Here is a 22,106-nt window from a genome sequence, read left to right on the forward strand (position 1 = left end):
TGTCTTTTATGTCATTTTTTTTTAAATTTTGACAGACCATTATGCCAACTAAGTGCCACATAGCAAAATAGTATCATGCATGATGTCACGTCGCCAAAGAATGACACAATGCCACATCAACGTGTAATTGGACTCAACGGTCAAATGATTAATATGTAACTAGGTTGATCGGTTAAAAAGTTAACAACTAACATTGCAAAAAAAATAAAAACTTAATAACTAAATTGAAACAAAAAATAATAAACAGTGTCAAAGTCATTTTTTTTTAAACATAATGAATTTTATGCGATTTACTCTTTTTTTTTCGTTGATTAGAAATTTAGAATGAGATTGAAATACCCCAAATATTTTTAGTTTTGAAAAATAAACCCTAATTTCAAGATACTGTTCCGACTTCCGAGATAATCCTAATGGCATGTCTACTTCGCTGAGATTCGGACTTAAGATTGAACATCAACCGCAGCGGACCAATTCTCACACACACACACACTCTCTCCACACTCATCCATCCAAACAATGTCTTATGTGCCTCCTCACCTCCGTAAGTCAGTCGCCGCCACCGTCACCGCCACAGCCACAGCCACCACCACCACCACAACCGCCACCCCCACAAACGTAGATAACATCACCACAAACCACAAACTTAACTCTAAATCCAACAACAATGCCTTTTCTAATTCAACTCCTAGACGGAGCTCAGCCAACAACCACATCCAACCGTCGAGAGCCCTCGCTGTTCCTAACGTAGTGCTTCCTCAATGGAAGCCTTCTGAACGCGTTCTACGTCTTAAACCTGAGCAGGTTACGTATTCGACGTTGTTTTTAGAAAAACTTGTTTATTTTTCAACTGTGCGTGACAACTGTTTCGGTTATGAGATTGATTGAGAACTAACGCTCCTAGTTAAAGATGAAATGATCCTTACGGCATAACTGTTTCTTGTTTTGGTTTTAATTTCAGTTTTAGGGCATTTTTAGAGTTTTTAAGCGTCTCTATAGTTGAATCGTGAAATGATTGAATTCATAGGAAGCATATCTGGAGTCTCCGATTATCTGGTTTATCAACCAGACGTGATAACTTTTTACATTGAATAAAAATAATAAGTATTACTTCCTCAGTTTTGAAGTTAGGGACACATGTTGAGTTTCAACCTTTTGAGTTGATCCTCTAAAATTCTAGCATTCTCACCAAATGTACAAATTTATTAGGTTCTATCACATTTACTCTATAAATTTGAGATTTAAAATCTCCAAATTTCCTCCAAATGAACAGATGCATCTCTGATTTTGGTACATAGAGGGAGAATCAATTAAGATAATACGCTAGTACACAATCTATGATCTCGGACAGCTAATTGTCTGCCTTAGGAGTTAGGGTAGGGATCTTATGTGCTCCTATAAAATGAACTAAAGTGTGCCTTAAACAGCATAACATGTTTACTCGTTTTGAGAATTTCATACAACCATGTTATGCACTTTGAGGAATATTTTATCACATTATGTTAGCTAGAGATCAGTGGCGACCTGGTTATCCTAATGAGTTGTTAAGTTACGCGAAGGAGATTTAAAACTAAAAGTTGGGCATGGTTAATGTCAAATTTTCTATGACAATTTAAATGATGGTTAACAGAGATAAAGAAGTGCATTTATAAACTCTGGTTTATGTGGTATCTATTTGAAACTGTGGACCTCTTATGTTAATCAAGTAGCCCCTCCATGTTACATATGCTGAACATGGAGGGCTCACTACTGTCCTAATTTTATTATTACTTTTCACAATAAAACATGACTTTCATTGAAAGATGATCAGTTGGTTGTTTACTTGTCATTGATGTTTCACTAGCTTTTATGGAGTTTCTTTTTATTAATTTTGCTAAGAGATGATATGTTTTTATTTATTTATTTATTTTTTTAAATTTTTAATTTTTATAATTGTACAGATAGAAGAGGTCAGATTACGACTCAATGTTGATGTTACTGTCACACCTGACTCCCCTGCAGCACCTGCACCAATTGAATCCTTTACAGATATGGTAACCAAATTATATAATTTGACATGCCTTTTCTGTCTCATACAATATGTTATATTTGATTAATTTCCACTAATTGATGACTGATGTAATGCATTTTCTCTAACATCTGCAGTGTCTGGCCTCAAGCATCATGAAGGATATTGCTATTCATGAATACACAACACCTACTTCTATACAGGCTCAGGCAATGCCTGTTGCTCTAAGTGGAAGGGATCTTTTAGGCTGTGCAGAAACAGGCAGTGGCAAAACTGCTGCTTTCACAATACCCATGATACAGGTACCACTTCATGAAAATCATCAAGTATACTTTGTGCTATAATAAATTATTTTATACAATGAGCTACTATTTATGTGATGACTTGTGTTTTTTTTTTTTTTTTTTTTTTTTTCATTTCTGTTTATTTCTTTCACATTTGCAGCATTGTATAGCTCAGCCACCTGTTCGGAGGGGAGATGGTCCTTTAGCACTAGTGCTGGCTCCTACCAGAGAGCTTGCACAGCAGATAGAGAAAGAGGTAAGGTATCTTATGGTTGATTTATATGCACTTCTCCATAGCTTCATAAACACTGCACTTGTTAAAATTCAAGTGTTTAGTATGACAACTAGTGACTTCATTAAAGATTCTTCTTTACTTTTTTTCATAAGCTCTGAGCTATTATCTATATGTTGAAGAGGGCTTTAGTGATTAGTATAAATTTATTGTAATTCTTGAAACTGCTTTTGACTTGTGTTTGATTTGAATCTTTGATTATATTATATGCATGTCCAATGTAGAAGGTTTACATGTTTCATGGGGTTGTTACAGGTGAAAGCTTTCAGTCAATCAGTGGAGTCTTTCAGAACTGCAATCGTTGTGGGTGGAACAAACATTGCTGACCAGGTGACTGATTTTGGAATGGTGTTTCATGTGGATTATATGATTGTTTATCTAAACAACTGTTGCAAGAAGCAAATTTTCATGTTCTTTTGACAAAGTGGTTAATTGTTTGAGTCACTTTATAGTTTATACAACTTTTAAGATACTATCTTGTGGGTTTTTATAGATGCATCAGAAGTTTATATTTTTGTATTTTGTTTTGTGGATGTGTAATAGAGGTCTGAGCTAAGGGCAGGAGTGGAAATTGTGGTTGCTACTCCTGGAAGATTTATTGATCATTTACAACAGGGAAACACATCTCTCACAAGGATTTCATATGTTGTTCTTGATGAAGCAGATAGAATGCTTGACATGGGTTTTGAACCTCAAATAAGAGAGGTAAATTGTGTTTTAATGTCAATGCCATTGCCAACTTCATAGAGTTGCTCTTTGGAAAATAGGCACTGTTGAAATATCTTTTATATATGTAGCATTTAAAATTCCAAGTGCGTGTACAAATGTATGTATTTATATACATATACATACACATATACACACACATATATAGGCTCTTGTAATTTGATGATAAACAAAAGAAGATTAATTTGTTTTATTTTTAGGTGATGCATAATCTTCCAGAAAAGCATCAGACACTGTTGTTCAGTGCAACTATGCCAGTGGAGATTGAAGCATTAGCACAGGTTTATCTGAAATTATATTCTCTTTGTTTGGTCATTCTGAGTTATATATTTTATTAATCATGATAAAAAAGTAATTGCATTTTATGACAAATTGTCTGCACAATGAAGCTTGATATTGGTAGTAGATCCTAATATTATGTGAATTTGTTTCATGAACTAAACATCCTTTGTGTCGTATGAATTTCAGGAATATTTGACAAATCCAGTACAAGTGAAGGTTGGAAAAGTGAGCAGCCCAACAGAGAATGTATCCCAAACATTGGAGAAGATTTCCGAAAGTGAAAAGGTATATGCCGATTTTGATTTTAGGTTCATTAAATCATACTTATAATAATGTTGGACCCAACTAATAGGCACAGTTAATTTTGATAATCAAGATATTGAATGTTGTGTTTTTTTCTTGATCATTATTCAAATATCAATCTGAATGTTTATTGGCTTAATCCTTTTATTTTTGTCTCTTGATACTTGTTTCCTTGACATGGTCAATTTTATTAATAAAGTTTGTGTTGGCATGCCAACATGAATTATAGAGGCCTTTTATGTATTTATTCATTTGTTAAATTACTCTATATGGTATATATTATTGTATTTTCTGAGTTACAGTCATCTTTTTCCAGAAAACTATTGCTGTGTTTGATTCTTTATTATGCAACACTTGTAAACCCATGATTTTTTTTTGTCATGTCATCTTGGGCAGCTGTACATATCATAAAACTTGAAAAATACTCATATTTCAGTTACTTTTGATACCAATCTCTGCAGCATTAGGAATAATTAAGATTTTGTACTTGTAATTGCAGATTGATCGGTTGCTATCTTTGCTTGTTGAGGAGGCTGCACTGGCTGAAAAGTTAGGCCACCCATTTCCCTTAACAATTGTATTTGTTGAACGGAAGGTAAAGTATTTGTATTGCAGATTTTTATTTTGTTGATGATTACTGAAAATTGGTATTATTGTTTGGTTTGGGTGTGGATGTAGACAAGGTGTGATGAAGTAGCTGAAGCTTTGGTAGCTCAGGGTTTAAATGCTGTTGCTCTTCATGGAGGCCGAACTCAGAGCGAAAGAGAGGGTGCACTCCGTGATTTTAGACATGGTCCCACTAACATCTTGGTATGTTACAACTCACAATTTCATAAATATAAATAGTGGTAGGGTAGAGTTGTAGTAATAAGTTTGTTTGTGTGTTTGGGATTTGCACTGCAGGTTGCTACTGATGTTGCCTCTCGTGGTCTAGATGTTACAGGTGTTGCTCATGTAGTTAACCTCGACCTTCCAAAGGTATTTATCTTTTATGAGGTTTATTAGTAAAAGAGTAAATAAAATGGGAAAAGTAAGTTAGCATTTATCTGTGTTGGGTTTGATTTCAGACGATGGAGGACTATGTGCACCGAATTGGAAGGACAGGGCGTGCAGGATCAACAGGAAGAGCTACTTCATTCTATACAGACCGTGATATGGTTTTTTACCTTTACCTTTTTTTTTTCCTATTGGAAATTGCAACATTTGATTTTGAGCAAATGAAATTTTAATACTAGCAACTAAATACAATGTATGGTATGTATTTCAGTTTCTTGTGTCACAAATAAGGAAAGCAATAGCAGATGTTCAATCTGGTAACACAGTAGCTTTTGCCACTGGCAAGGTACATACATACACTTGCTTTTTTAATTTAAGAGAATAGTATTTTTTATTTGATTGATTAATGATTATAATATAATAATAGTTGATAATGATAAAGAGATGTGATGTGTAGGTTGCACGAAGGAAGGAGAGAGAAGCAGCAGCAGCACAGAAAGAGGCTCGGATGGCACAATCAAAGCTGCCAGCAACAATATCATCCATAAATGTGGAAGACAAGTACAAGTACATGATTTCCCCGGCTCCCAATGCAATGATCAAGAATGAGGGTTCCGCTGATGATGCGTGGGACGATTAAGGTGGTAAAGTCTCTACTACGTTTTCCGTGACTCTGCGGTACCACTCGACTTTTAAACAAGAAAAAACAAAAAAAAAAAAAGATCTCATTATTGAAATGTGATAGCATTGCAATAAGAAGGTGAAGTAGGTTGAGAGAGAGAGGTTGGTAGATACCGTAGGCTGCTGCTCTGCTGTGTATAATCTGATGCATCTGCATTTCAAACTTGGGTTTTTTTTAGGACATGGACTTGCTTTATTACTACTTATAAACTACAAAACAAAATCCCTCCAATTTTGTCTCATGTACATGTACTTTGCTTGCTTGCTTTCGTATTTCTCATCCATGCTTTTTGGTTACTCTTTATTTATTTTTTAAATTTTTTTGTAAGGGTGAAACGTGGTTGCCAAAAACATTTTTTGAATATTATTTATATATAACTAGTGTATTAGGTTCAGTCGTGAATCTAGAATAGAATAGTACGTGGTTCCTAATTAAGTGAAATCGAAAAATCTAAAAATTAAACAATCCATGTGATGAATCGGGTCGGGTCGAACCAGTAAAAACCAGTCTACCTGGCCCCTAAAACTAGATTTTTGTAAAAAAAAAATATTTATTTTGCACGACTAAATCTCTTTTTTATTAAAGAGTTTATTTGCAATAATTATTTTTAGAACCAACAATAGTTATGTTGCTTTTCAACTTTTATTATAACCATCCACCATTCATTTTATAATATCAACTAATTACATCTCTTTCTTTTGATCTCCTATATGAAATAAGTTTTAATAAATATTAACTATTTGTTTTGTAAATTTAAATATAAATCCATTATCATTTTTTTTTCATTTATTTGTCTTTTTATCTTGTCAAAAATGATGTAAGGTAAGTCATATTTTTTCTCAAGATGATTCCTAAACTTTATTCAATATAATTAATATATAAAACTAAAAATATAGGTAGGTCCTAGGACCCACATTTGTTATATGTAGATACGCCCTTGATTAGGTTTAGTTACACCATAAAACTATACTATTACATCTGGGCGAGGTTCAGTAAGAACTACTAAAGGCCGAGACCGTTAACAACTGGTTTCAAATTCAACTATTGATCAAGAACCAAGGGCTTCTAGCTGGAATTAGGAGTTAGGGAGGGGCATAGGTGGAATTGCACAAGTCTGAAAAAGGTCGTGTTTGCAAAAAATTGATTTTGATGTTGTATTAAATTTTGTTACAATTTAGCTCCAATTTCTACAATGCTAACCACTTAATTGGTAAACTTGGTTTTTCGCTAACATGATAGTCTTTGATGACACGACGACGCTAACATGGGGTATTATGATGTATTATCTTTTTGGTGACATGACATTTCGTATAAAAATTGGAAAAAAAAAACTAAAATATAGTGACTTGTGTTATATATATATATATATATATATATATATATATATATATATATATATATATATATATATATATATATATATATATATATATATATATATATATATATATATATATGACATGTTTGACAAAACTAGCAGATAGAGGATAACATGTAGCGTTTTGTGTATATAGATAGTTTTTAGATTTGGAGCATATTGTTTAAATTAAACGCTAAAAGTTTGTAGTGTCAAATGAGATTTTTTGTTTGAAACAAAACATTTTGTCAAATACTAGAAACTATAATCTCCCAAATGTTTTCAAACGTCTTGTGTCAAACATACGCTTATAATCTCCCAAATGCTTTCAAACGTCATGTGTCAAACATGCGCATAGTGATTTTTATGTAAAGAGTAAATTGCACGAATCGACCCTCGGTTAGGTATCAAAATGAAAGTTTAATCCCTATTTTTAAAAATTAACTCGGACTGTGTTTATGTTTCCATTTTCTTGCACGGTTAGTCCCTATCGCCATTAGCCGTTAGTGGTTTCCGTTTAGGTTTCCTAAAATCTCGTTTGGTCCCTGGTTTCTTTTAAATTTATCATTTTAGTCCTTCGTTTCATTTTAAAAGACTATTTTCATTTTTTATTTTTATTTTTCACTTATTTACAATTTATCAATTAAATTAGATTAATTATAAATATTAAAAACTTATATCATTTCTCTCTCTCTCTCTCTCTCTCATTTTATCTCTATTCCCTGTCATCTTTCTCAATTCGAGCAACTATCTCTTATCATCGTCGACAACCATCGACATCTTCACCAACCACCGCCCATCAACACCAAATTTTATACTTTAACCAAAATCTAAAACGCAAAACCAAATCTGATACTATAACAAAAATCTAGAACCTATAATCAACACGAAATCCTAATTCAAAACCTTTAATCTGCATAGAATTTCAAGATGAAGTCCCAAAACCTAAAATCAATCATGAAATCCCTATATCGATGCAAAATCCAGAGGGGCTGAGATGTAGAATCGAAACCTTAGATTTGTGTCCTATCTTTTTTCTCAACTCTTGCAACCACCGCTTATCATCATCAGAGAAGAAAAAAGACTTGTCGAAATTAAGATCATCGAATGGAGTATAGTTCTGAAATCTTGATGTAAAAGGGTTGTTGATGGCATGCCCTAAACCACATATTCAAACAAAGAAGACAAAAGAGGACGACATCGAAGGGAGTTGGTTGTCGACAATGATATGGGGTGGTTTCCCGAATTGAAAAAGAGGATAGGGAATAAAAGAGAGATATGAAAATGATATAAGTTTTTAAAATTTATAATTAATCTAATTTAGGGTACGCCAACAACAACTCGTTTCTTTTTCATCCTCTCTTGTATTCTCTATTTCAATATGTGATTTAGGGCATGCCATCAACAACCCTTTTATATCTAGATTTTAGATCTATACTTAATTTCCAGATCTAAATTTCGACAACTCTTCTCTCTTCTACGGTGGTGATAAGCGGTGGTTGCAAGAGTTGAGAAAGAAGATATGTCACAAATCTAGGATTTCGATTCTACATCTCAGTCCCTTTAGATTTTGCATCGATGTAGGGATTTCATGATTGATTTTAGGTTTTGGGACTTCATCTTGAAAATCAATGTCGATTAAAGGTTTAGATTAGGATTTGGTGTTGATTACAGGTTCTAGATTTTGGATATAATATTAGATTTGATGGATTTTGAGCATAACAAACAAAACGTATGTGTGCATGCAACCCTAATTTTCCCGATCTATGTTTTCTCTAATTGAACATACAACATTTGAAAATCAATTGGGAAACCTTAGGAAACCAATGTTATTTTCGACATTTAGATCTAGGGTTGGAAAAACATACTTTTTATTGTTATGTAGTAATAAGAATACAAGTCCTTATGTTGTTGAAGCTTAGAGAGCAAGCACCACAATGTTGTGCCTCTAATAGTTCACACCCAACACTAGCAAGTGGAAAGCTATATATATAGAGAGGGGGGGGGGGGACCAAGATTTCGTCCAAAGCTCTTAGAGGGAAGGCACGGACGAAATTATATGCTAGGAGAGCCTTTATATAGTTGAGATAGTTTGGTGCCAAAGTAAGGGTTTAAGGAGGAAACCTTAATCCCTTTGCTTCGTAAACAAGCAATCCATTTCATTCCTTAAGCAAGGGCTTGGACAAAATTCCTTGGGATTGCCCAAGTGATTTTCGTCCACCTCATCCAATGAGTTCCATGGACTCCTTTCCTCAACTTTCAATAAATTGCAAAACAACCCCTGCACTTTTAGTTAATTCAATTAATCCCAAAATGAATTCAAATTAATTTCTGATTAACTATTAATTAAATAACATGATTTCTAATTAATATATTATTTTCATAAAATAAATCAATTATCTCAATTTATTAATCAAATAATAAATTAAACTTCTCTCTCCAAAAGTCATCATGTCCTGTTGCTAGTTTTGAGGGTAACCCAAAAGGACCGTGCTACTATCAATTCAAATATATACCAATTATAGTTATGAACTTAGACACCTAATCCAACAAGATTTGAGTTTGAGTTTTAGAGTTTGGTTATAATATCAAATTTGGTGTTGACAAGTGGTGGTTGGTTAAGGTGCCTACGGTGAAAAGAGATAGTTGCCCGAATTAAGAAAGAGGACAATGAATAGAGAGAAAATGAGAGATAAATAGATAGAGAGAGAGGGAGAGAGAGAGATGAAAATGATATAAATTTTTAAAATTTACAATTAATCTAATTTAATTGATCAATTATAAATAAGGGAAAAAAATAGCAATATAGTCTTTTAAAAAGAAACGAGGGACTAAAATGATAAATTTAAAAGAAACGAGGGATGAAACATGCTTTTGGGGCACTTAAACGGAAACCACTAACAACTAACGACGATAGAGACTAACCGTGCAAGGAAATGGAAACACAGAGACAATCCGAGTTAATTTTAAAAAATAGAGACTAAACATGCTTTTTGGTACCTAACCGATGGACGATTTCGTGTAATTTACTCTTATGTAAATATTATGACTGTCATAAAAATTGAAATTCCAGAATGTGATGTTACAAAAAAAATAAAACATAAGCATATCATGTCAGCATTATGTCACAAAAACTGTCACGTTAGCAAAACCAAGTTGACCTGCTAATTGGTCAAACATTGCAAAAATCGGAAAACTTAATAGTAAATTGTAATAAAATTAATGCAATATGAAAATCAAATTTTTATGAAAACATACAGACTTTTGTTAAATTTATAATTTTTTCACCGATCAAGATATTATGTTTATATTTATTATTCACATGAGAATAAGCATAACATATAACATTTTTTAAAATATCATAAGATTATGATGATCATTCACATGTCCAATTCAAGTTGATTTGAGGCTCCGGACAAAATAAAATGAGGCTCTTAATAATAATTTTTTTTAAGTTAAAATTTATGACGACTTAATATCAAACATTTTTTTATAACAATATAAATAGGTATATAATAGGTCCTAAAAATTTGAAGGCCTTGGAGCATCGTCCATGTTGATATTCATTTTTCATAACGTACAACAAAAAATTGTTAGATATTGTGAGATTCACCATAAACAATGATTATATACATACAATCGTCCATCATTACCCTTCACTTAAAAAGACAACAGTGTACAACGAGAAACCATTAGATATTGTAAGTTCATTTAAATAACAATATTGTACAACGAGAAACTATTATATATCATAAGTTCATTGCACACTGTAATCATTAATTAACATGAGAACATACACATGACAATCCTGGATATTTAGTATTTACATGAAAATGATGATGGTGTATACTAGTGAACCAATAATATCTAATTATTTTTCATTGTACGCCATATTTATTCTCATGTGAATGGTTAATATAAATGATATGTTAATCATTCTCCTGTAATGTAAAAATATATTGATATTAATATTTCGTCCTAAAAAATGAATAATTATGCATTTTGATATATTTGTTTTTTTAGACGATTAAGTTAAAAGGACAAAAAAAAAAGAAAAAAAAGAAAGAAGAAGCTGTTTTAAGGGTATATTAAAGAAAATTTAATGAATGTAGTTATTGGATTCGAATGCTTAAATACCAATTTACCCTTAATGCCTCATGCCCTCATTTTCAACAAAATCGGCCAACAACTTCTTTTGATCATGGGCCATGGCTTTTGAATTAGAAATCAACAATAATTAAATTTAGCTCTTTATGGTTCTTTTAACTTTTTTGTCGTTCTCATATCGACCTCTCCCCACAATTATAATCCAATTCTAGAATCTACAACTATTTAAGAGTCGTATGAATAAAATACATTTTGGGAAGCTTTGAACTCAATTCGTATTTTATCTATTTTTTTTAGTTAAGTTTTATTAAGTTGCACATTTGAGCATAAAATACAAGCTATATTTTCAAATTTCAAGTTCATATGCTAAACACAATTACACAATCAAATATATATCTTTTTTGAAATGGAAGATATATATATTAAAGATGATACATGACAGAAATAGTCCATAATAAGAGGTTTCAAGCCTTTACTTAGTTACACACTAGTCCCACATAAACTCAAAATTTGCAAAATCAACCCCCAACTGTAAATTAATTACAGTATTATATAATTAATAATTACTTACTTACTATGCCATCACCAGGTGTCGCTTATTTTGACTCGTAAACGCTTGTCTCAACATCTGATATCCATCTCTGTAATGCTCAAGTGAAAAACACAGTTGTCGTATCACCTCCCGTTTCTCCTCACCTCCTTCCTCAATCAATTCCCTTTGCCTCTCAATTTCTCTCTCCAATTCCATTCCTCTACACCTCAACTCCTCTATTGACTTTTTTGACTTCTCAATTCCATCAACCAACTCCACATGCTCCAAATGCAACTCCCTCAAATGCCCACACAAACCCTCGATTTCCGCATCTTTCGAAACCACTAATTCATTGAGTTCCGACACTTTAGCCTTCAACTCCTCAATCTCGAATTCCATTCCGGTGTTCGCAATCTTAAGTCTTCGAAGCTCCTCTTCGGAACATTGACAACGTAAATCCCATTCTTTTATGACATCTTCCAAAAGCGCGCGTTCTTTCAACAACTTGGTGACTTGCTCTTCAAGTTGAAAATTCTCTTCTGATAATGTTTTATTTGCGTTGGATAACGTTTCCCTCATCGCCCGGATTTCCCGATCCCGTTCGGACAAATTCTCTTTGTACCGCGTTACCCGACCGTTCATCTTCGCCACTTCCCGTTTCTCTTTCTCGAATTTCAATTTCCAACTCGAAATCTCCTTTTGAGCCGCATTGTTATGGAGCTCGTGTCTCAATCTTTTCACTTCCTCCTCTGATTCCAAAACCTTTTGTTTTGTTACTTTCAAATCAATCTCGAGTGATTGGATCTTGCGTTCTTGCTCTTCCAAACCGGCATTCACAATTCCACCTTCGGAATCGGAATGCTGAGGTGGTGGTGGCGGTGGCATCGATTCGTATTTTTGAAGCTCGGCTGTCAACTCATGAATCTTCTCGTTTGCAACTCGAAGTTCCTCTTCGACGCGATCGTTCTTATTCCTGACCTCGGATTCCAATGGAATCGGGTAGTTGTTAACCGACGAGTCGTCAGATTCCGATTCCGAATCCAAAGTCGACGTCTCGTCGCCTTCTTTGGTTCCCAAATCGGAACTACTCCCACCGCTTTTGAGAAACACATCAAACCCTGCAGCTCGGGTCCCGGTACCAGACCGGGACCCGCGTTGGGGGTTCGAATTCGAATTCGAACCCAGAGGTGGTTCGGAGCTCACGTCTGAGACTCCGGACCCTTGGGACTGGAGATCTGAAGGGATGTTTTTACGTAACTCACCAGTGACATTATCGTATCGTTCTGCTAACGATCGATACATGCGGTAAAATTCTTCGACGTGAGATACGAGTTGGGGTCTTTTTTGGTAATACATTTCGGCTTTTTTGGCGAATGAGTCTCCTTCTTCTTCAATTAGCTTTAACATGCGTTTTACGCTTTGGTCCATTTCTGCAATCAACAAGTGTTTTTGTTGAGAGTATGATTTAAAGATTTTGGGCGTTTGGAAATGTGATAGGTTGTTTGAATTAAAGATGGTTTATTTGAGGGGCCCAGATAGATTAGATCACTAGAAAGTGTGGAGATTTACAGGAACAACTATGACAGCCACTAAGGAACCAAAAGTGGGGACATGACATCAACTCCCATGAGAAGGAGTTGCCTTTAATGTAGAAAAAAGTATTTAGTTTTAGTGGCATTTGACTATTACGTGTTGATACCTACATTTTCGTGGTTCAAATCCAACTTTTTTCCAAAAAAAAAGAATAAAAAAAAGGCAAAAAGTTTTTTTCTGTTTGAGGGTATTATGAATGAACATGGGATACTTTCAAGGAGCTTTATACGATTGATATCATATTCAGTCTCACTTCAATACACAATGGGTAGTTTACGCAAATATTTTAATTTGTTGGTTAAAAATGTTGGGAAAAGTAAAAAATGATATAAAGAATTGGAATTTAAATTGCTTACCCTCGACATTTTCAGCAAGCCATTTGGAGTTTTTGGGGCTGATGTGGCTATCCCACCACCAGGAATGTTTATTTCTTGATTCTGTCCTCCTATAACCTTTATGCGACTTACCCTGGAAACACAAAAATATACAACATGATATATAAGTATCACATATACATAAAACTAAACAATCAATAAATTAAAGATTATTTAATAATATCATTAAAAGCATTATGATTATATGGGAGTCAGCCTGCTTACCACATATGAGTCCATTTTGCTTGTTTCGTGCTTTTTGAGAGCTAGCTAATACTTAAACCTGAATTTAAATATACAAAAAACAAGAATTAGGAATTTAGGATCCATAAGCAGTGACAGGAAGATTTTTTGCAACTTACTTATCTCAACATAACTTATGTTCCAAAATCATGGTTGATTTTGGCTTCAAATTATTGACAATTCTTGTTCATGTTTAGCGTCATGATGAAATTTGGAAACAATATTATTATTTATTATAATTAAGAAACAAGAAAGTATTGAGGAAAAAGAACGTGATTGAATATTAAAATAAGAATTCTCAGCTGTCCAAGACTTTTTCTTTGTTGTTGTAGTAATAGTCCATTTGTAGCTATTGAAATCAACAATCGGTCTGTCCATTTAAAATATATTCCATCTTTGACTCTTTAAAATCAAAAAAATAATCTTTTCAACTCTAAATTAGGATGGAATATTTTGGAAAACGTTGACAGGAATATAAAACTATAATGAGAACAATAAGGATCATAAAAAAGAGTTAAGATATCCAATATTGATTATATGTTCTCGTAGACATATTACATATATCTGTTTTATAATAATCCAATTATTAACGGCATGTTTAAGATATAAGATCATATGGACAAACGTAAAGTTACTAATATTTTTTAACCAAAAAAAAAAAATCTCTGGTAGATATTTTAATCGAAAAAGGTTACATCAATTTTGGATCATAAAAAAGAAAAAAAGAAACTGAACTATATATTATTATAATGTAAAATGTAAATGAGGCATATTCATCTACAAGTTTCCAAACCTAATAATGCAGGTATCATGAAACGTGTCACAAATACACTCAACTCTAAAGAACACGGATCCATTTCTGAAGAAGGTGTAAAACTCACGCGCTTTGAAGCGCGAGTAGCTTTATAAAATTAAGTTAAGAGTAATAATCGGCAAAATATACGTGGGGAGGGTCGCCGACTGAAATAAACAAGTGCCGGAAATCGCTGATTCCAGCTACGCGGTTCTCCCGCATTCATACATCATAATAATACAAACGCATTAATTTAATTTGTTTTAAGTTTTAATTAAACAGCAAATACATCGTTTTTGTTTCAAATTTTAAAATGCAACGACAAATAATTGATGTTAAATGTTAATTAAAAAGAGCAAAGATATTTTCCAGATTCGTAAAGCAAAAAAAATTAAGCGGCAAGTTGTCAGGAATTTGAACCAGAAGAACCAAAAACAAATTAAGAAAAGGCCAAAAAGTGAAATCGAATTATATAATATTAAAAAGCGACATAATAATGTGTAAATAATTCCAAAAAATTTTAAGCTTGATTTTTATAATATCTAATATCATTGCTACAAACCAGGAGATTCGAATAATCTAATCTAATGCATTGTAAATGCAAACACACAAAATTTACAAAAACACAAACGAATTGAAGATTGAAGATAAAATAATAAACGAACAAAAAAACATGTGATGCAGGAAGCTTCCATGGTAAAATGAAGATAAAACGAATCCAGCTAATTGTGAAGAAGAGGAACGTCTAATACAGATTAATAAATTAAAATAATACCAATTCTAACCACGAATCTGACAATGAAATCGGAATCAAAACCAGTTCAACTTGGATAACTGATATAGAGATGTTCAGATACTTATTTTCTACAAAAAAAAGATAGATCGATAAAGTCGCCGGCGTCATAGTTAATCAAAAATCTAAATCGAAGACGAGTAAAATACACGATTGAAAGAACAGCTCTTAATCGATACATACATATAACTATATAAGTAATACATCTGATTTTTACCTACCTCGTTGTCGACTATTGGTGAGGAAGACGATGAAATTAAGCAGAGACTGAAGCGAATAGAGGGATAATTTGCAAGAAGCAGCGAGATGCTGTAGAGAAAGGAGGAGGATTCAAAATTTCGCCATGGGAGGAGAGTAGAGAAAATGAGGAAATTCAAGGATAGTTAATAATGGGTATTTGGGGAAAAGGGACGCGTATATGGTCAAGATACCATCTCAGTATGTTGTATTTCACATGCTTCATTTTGTCAACTACCGATTACCATTTGAAAAAAAATACCCAAAAGAACAAAAATATTAGTATATCTTATAATGTTGACTTCTATTTTTTTTTTCGAACTAATCATGTAATATTGCATAACAAAAGTTACAAGGATTATACAGTCGAAAGCCACCAAAAAAATCCCCACCAAAAAAATCCAAGAGGTAAAGTTCTGAATTTGAAATTGTTAATATAATATCACACATTTTAATTTGATTTCAGGGTTGCCAAATATAATTTGGTGACAATCGTGATAATGGAGCGAGAAGGTCGAAGTTAAGGTCCAAAGAAAGTCATTTGAAGGAGTTTTCTCGGTGTACTAAGGACGAGGATAGAACCATTGCAAAGGATATGTACAAAGTGTGGCTTATGCTAAAGCCTTGGCATATGTGGAGATTTAAAGGAGAGTAATTCATCATTCATTACACTTGTACCAATAGTCGATGATCCGACTTCACTTGCTGATTACAGACCAATTAGTAAAAGTGGATGTCTTTACAAGATCGTTGCCAAAATCTTAGCATATAGATTGAAAGGAGTCATTGGATCAAATGTTGATGAAGTTCAATCCGCATACATAGAAGGAAAGAATATCCTAGACGGACCACTCATTATAAATGAGATAGTGTCATGGGCAAAACAAACAAAAAAGCAGATGTTCATTTTCAAAGTAGATTTTGAAAAAGCATTTGACTCGATTAATTGGGGTTACCTAGACTCGATGATGGAACATATGGATTTTGGAAGCAAATGGAGAAAATGGATTTTTGGATGTCTATCTACCACAAGGGCGTCAATACTAGTAAATGGGACACCTACCAAGGAGTTTCCCATTTCCAGAGGGGTTAGACAGGGAGACCCTCTCTCACCTTTTCTCTTCATCTTGGCAATGGAGGGCTTGCACATAGCTATGAAATGAGCTTGTGAAAAGGCTCTAATTCAGGGTATAAAACTACCACACGATGGACCCATACTCTCCCACCTTTTCTACGTTGACGATGCAATATTTCTAGGCAATTGGGATAGAGATAACATAAAAAATCTATCTCGCATACTCAAGTGCTTTCAAATATCATCGGGCTTGAACATTAACTTTCATAAATCTTGCTTGTTTGGTGTTGGCATCAATAATTTGGAAATTAACGGAATGGCACAGGTACTTGGTTGTTTAAACGGTTCATTCCCATTCACCTACCTAGGGGTTCCAGTTGGAGCAAACATGCTACGAAAATGTAATTAGAAGCCTTTATTGGACAAATTCCAATCCAATTATCCGCATGGAAGGCGAGGACTTTATCATTCAGAGGTAGGCTAACCCTAATCAAATTTGTCTTAGGAAGCCTACCTACATACTACCTATCACTATGCAAGGCCCTTCAAAGAATCCTGGATACTCTTGAAAAACTCAGACGTAGGTTTCTATGGGGAGGCTATGATGAGAAAAGGAAAATACATTGGGTGGAATGGTCAAAAGTGGTGGCTGAAAAAAACGGAGGACTTGGAGTTGGCTCTTTAAAAGCACATAATGTCTCTCTTTAACAAAGTGGTGGTGGAGACTGAAAAATGAGCAGGATTGTTTGTGGGTTGATGTCATTGTCAGATTACATAATCTGAGATTGAAAGACCCACACTTTCGTATTTCTGAAAGACCCAAACTTTCATACTTGACAATATAGTTACTCCAAAACATGCTACTCGCATATTCATAAAAATAATATTTTACATTGATAAAGTGATTACAAACTACTGGATACAAACCGACTATTACAAAGTGTTATATATTACATAACTTCCCAGGATACTATAATTTATACATACATGAGTACAAAATACAATAGTTTCATAACTATTCTAAACCTTCAATAGTATACAACTATACTGGTTACTTATCTCCTGCAATTTGTTAAACATTGAGAGGGGTAAGCGGTGACGCTTAGTGAGTTCAATAATAGATACAATATAACGTTATGCCATATATATACTTTAATATGGCAGAAGCAAAGAGGAACAAGGAACAACAAAGGCATACGTGAATCATGTGACAAACTTTCCATATCAATAAATGATTTGATTCAAAGATATACAATCAATGAGACATAATAATTTCCATACTTGATATACATCAATAAAGCTTTGGCCCAAATAGCACAAAAGACATACAACTTCTGATTAACATTTTGGTAGATTTCAGGCTTATAGCCCTGTCTAACCTTCTGCCAATGCCATAGAATAAAAGTCATTCTCTTATGGAGACATGCTCTGCATGGCCAGAGGCTACATACCGATACCAATGTGAATCTAAGTCCTTTCACTAATCACATGGTCAAAGGTATTACTTTTCTATTAAAATAGCGAATAAAAATAACACGGGAAAATAACCCGAAAAAATAACACTAAAAAGCACATAGCACGTATTGATGGGTTTTGGTCCTAAGAACATCCTATGTGCTCATACAAACCCTAATGCTTGGATCTAGGTTTCTCTATTGTACATGCAAGTTATCCAAGACTATAAACCCTAATTCTAGCATTCAAGTAATCATATTAACATGAGAATAGGTTTAAGATGTTACCTTGATTGTTATGTAGCAATAACAATCCCAAATCTCCTTGTATTGACTTTAGAAAGCATAGAGTCACAATTGTCACTCCTCTAATGGTTCACAAACACCATAAGAAAGAGGATGAAGAGGAGAGAGGATGGAGGCTACCAAAACCGTGTGAAAACCCTAGCAAGAAGCTTGTCCACGTTTTTGGTCCTTAAGGGATCTCTTTATATAGGAGGCAATTAGGGTTATCTAACAAGGAAACCCTAATTTGGATGCTTAAGCCCTAAGCAACCCATAGAGCCCTTTCCTTAAGGCCTTGGACGATTTCATATGGGCTTCCCCCATAGAATTCGTCCACCTTATAATAAAAGGCAATCCATGGCCTAAATTGCAATTATCTTATAATTACAATTCCAATCCCTTAAGTTTAATTAATCTCTTTTAGTCACAAAACTAATTACCAATTAATTATTGACTAATATTAATTAAACAATATGATTTCTCCTTTAATATATTATTCTCATAATATATTAATAAATCATATTTAATCCTTTCTCTCCATAATTCATCCTATCAAGTTGCTTTGGTGAAGGCAACCCAAAAGGACCATGCACCATCGGGTCAAGTACATACCAAAATAGTTATGGACTTAGACACTAATCCAACAGTTTCCCACTTGGATAAGTCTAATAACTATTCTGCGTATGACTTCAGATCCTGATCTGCAATCGTAGCTTTCCAAAGCCGCTGTCAACTCTGATCCTATCAGATACGCGTATCCTTAGATAAGGGATCATATATTCCTCCATTTTAGATATCATATGAGATATGATTTCAAATCATTCTCTTTGTACTATATCTCGATTCCTGATTTATGACGACTGACCAATTGAACAAATCAAATTAGCCCTAGCCCGGCCGAGCATTTACGTTTGTCATCACAAAATCATCGAGGGGCCCAAAGATATCGCTTTTATCCTACTTTGGATAAAAGGAACGGATAAACTTTGATACAATGCTTGCTTGCACTCACTCACCGAATCACACACAACAATATGTTTTATAACACCAAGTTACTAGTGCGTTTACATATTATCAATGTGCAACCGATTTGCAAGATACAACTCACACATCTCGGTTTCAAGAATATAAGATGTTATCGTCTCACCAATCACTCATGATACAATTCATGGAGTGATCCAAGTGAGCGTGGGTTTAATCCAATGCTCAAATCATATTCATAAGCACTCATGAACGTTGCAGCAAACATTTTCTTATGTCTAATACTCTTTTAAACAATCCACACACCAATTCACGACAATCTTCATTCATATCTACTTCCAAAATATAAACGACTGTGGCCCGTTCGAATAATTCGATTATTCTTAATAAATTCAATTATTCTGGAAGTCAAAACATGCAAATGTGAAACACAAGAATAATACTAATCCCATATGGCCTCAAACCTTTGAGTATAAATAAAACTCCTTTTATTTATCACCATATCGATTACTCATTATTTTTTGTTTCGGGTAATGAACTTCTTACTTGAATTATTACACTTGTCCCATGCTCTTAGCATGCACACAATGTTTACCTATGGTTCTTACTTTTGTGAAATAGATCAAATTGAATTCATTTCCAATCATTCTCATTTCACAACTCCAAATCCTCTTTCATAAGTTTAAGAATATCAAATTCTTGCCACTTATAGAATATGTTAGATTCTAACATTTTATGCAATGATCCTTTCGTAATATCACTGCACCAAAGTCACAAAGACTATTGCCAATGAAATTACAAAGTCCTCTATCGGAGATTGTTACAAGACAATTCCATAGACGTGATGTCTCTCACTCAAAGTACATTCCTTTGAACATCCTTTTGCATAAAAGTTTCTAATCTAGACATAGATTTTCAATGTTCAATTCCCAATATGGACACGTTTCCATATTTTCCATATGACAACTCATTCTTAATAGAATCTCATCTACTCATAATAATGTCGATATGATCCATCCAATATGGAAACATTTCCCTATTTTCCAATACTATACTTCCAACTACTCACAAGCGACCAATCCTCGGCTAACTTTGGATTGTCCTTTGATAGTTGTTTAATTATTTTAGTCAAAACCAATTCTAGTCCTTTTTCCCTCTAAATGCGCTAGACATTTGGAAAATTTTAGAATGGTCAAACATTAAAGCATTTGCAATCGATCCTATACCCGAAGCGTATGGGACACGACGCACAATGTTTTATTTGCTATGTTCTCAAAATTCGAATTGTGAAGAGGAATGCCGTAATCATAATCGAAATTTTAAGAACACACTATGTACCCTTGACTAAATTTATTAACATTTCTCAACCTAATCCTTTAGATTTGAAATGAAGCATAATATTCTCTCCCTTAATTATAGCAAAACAACTTTACAACCCTTGCGACTTTGCAAGGTATAACTCTTGTTTTCTATAATTAATATTGCCAACTTGCAATACTTTCCTTAATAATCATACAATCATAACATTTATGCTCCCACTATCATGATGATTATTATAAACATGACACTTATGCTCCCACTAGCTTCGACATGTATTCATAAACATCTTATCTTTCAGAAAAACAATACCTATTGAATTTCTTAAGTCCATGTTTCTAATACTTAATGCTTTGATAATCTTTTATCAAGGCTTCTTGAACTTATACACCTTTGCCTTAGATAGTTCATATGTGTGTGTAAATAATTGCCAAACCTCACAATTCAAATTATGGAAAGGGATACCGTAACCATAATTGAATTCGAGAATGCAATTTTACAATCACTATATTCTTAAAATCTTTCTTAGTGAAAGTATTTCCTCACAATCATTTTCATGAAGGAGAAAATCTTAAGACACTTAGATTTAAACGATGTATTTGTTCCTATCCATGTGAATTTGTCAAAAGCAAAGTTTACGACAAATTCAAACTCATATGGATCAAACTTTCTTAATCTCGATTTCTTGCCTTTATGGTAGCACAGCTGCCTACCATGTCTTCCAAGTAGTTAAGCAGCTCACCTTTTCTTATCAATGTACTTTCCATTGATCAAGGTCCTTGCCTTTTATGCATTCAAACGAGAACTCATAGAACTCATATGCATAATTAACTCAATTGGAACGACATAGAAACAAAATAGTGTCAACACGATAGGTCGTAAACCTCAACTCGTGTGCTAGTGATGATCAATAAGGTCTATTTTGATTTGTTCTTGAAACCTTTCAAGACCATTAAGACTCCCACTGACTTCTTGACATATAAGATTCTCTTGTCAAAACATTTATTGACAAACAAATATTCAAGAGTTAGTGTAGCTTTTATCAAAACTCTTCATAAATTGGTCCTAGTTGGTCTTTGTCTTATCCAAGACATCATAACTTTCCACATTTGATGAATGTTACAAACATTCTTAATACTTTTCACTCAATGTCACAATCTTAACTTTAAGACTTGTTTTGGAACGAAGCATGATTGACTTCTTGATTTAACCATTTCTTCAATTCTTGATTCCTCTTCTTAGACATACAATTGTACTAAGACTCACTTAGAGGATCAATTGAGATATGTTTCTTAATCATTAAGACCTATCATAAAGCATAAAAGCTACTCTCCCTTCTTCTTAGAATGGAGAAACTTTTATCTTTCTGCCTACTTGATTCTTCTTATTCGTTTT

The 22,106-nt window shown here is 33.6% G+C and overlaps 2 protein-coding genes across 4 annotated transcripts; one reads left to right on the plus strand and one right to left on the minus strand.

The window, feature by feature from the left end:
- The first annotated feature begins 364 nt into the window (after positions 1-364).
- Positions 365-5,811, plus strand: LOC111878741 (DEAD-box ATP-dependent RNA helicase 20). The gene is made up of 14 exons (XM_023875246.3): positions 365-801; positions 1,938-2,030; positions 2,143-2,307; positions 2,450-2,545; positions 2,837-2,911; positions 3,125-3,286; positions 3,508-3,588; positions 3,776-3,874; positions 4,392-4,487; positions 4,571-4,702; positions 4,796-4,870; positions 4,960-5,049; positions 5,160-5,234; positions 5,346-5,811. Exons 1-14 carry the CDS (start codon positions 517-519, stop codon positions 5,526-5,528), a joined length of 1,707 nt encoding a protein of 568 aa, XP_023731014.1. The 5' UTR covers positions 365-516; the 3' UTR covers positions 5,529-5,811.
- A 5,564-nt stretch (positions 5,812-11,375) lies between these two features.
- LOC111878730 (protein NETWORKED 4A) lies at positions 11,376-15,778 on the minus strand. 3 transcript variants are annotated; one of them, XM_023875232.3, is made up of 5 exons: positions 15,584-15,778; positions 15,345-15,433; positions 13,759-13,816; positions 13,516-13,627; positions 11,376-12,996 (listed from the first exon to the last, which is right to left on the minus strand). In XM_023875232.3, exons 3-5 carry the CDS (start codon positions 13,771-13,773, stop codon positions 11,609-11,611), a joined length of 1,515 nt encoding a protein of 504 aa, XP_023731000.1. In that variant the 5' UTR covers positions 13,774-13,816; positions 15,345-15,433; positions 15,584-15,778; the 3' UTR covers positions 11,376-11,608. The 3 variants fall into 3 exon arrangements, with proteins under 3 accessions (XP_023731000.1, XP_023731001.1, XP_023730999.1); XM_023875233.3 differs by lacking the exon at positions 15,345-15,433 and having other exon boundaries at positions 15,580-15,778; XM_023875231.3 differs by lacking the exon at positions 15,345-15,433 and having other exon boundaries at positions 15,584-15,777.
- Positions 15,779-22,106: the final 6,328 nt, after the last annotated feature.

This window comes from Lactuca sativa, chromosome 5, assembly GCF_002870075.4.
Source record: "Lactuca sativa cultivar Salinas chromosome 5, Lsat_Salinas_v11, whole genome shotgun sequence".
In the NCBI taxonomy this organism is placed as follows: Eukaryota; Viridiplantae; Streptophyta; class Magnoliopsida; order Asterales; family Asteraceae; genus Lactuca; species Lactuca sativa.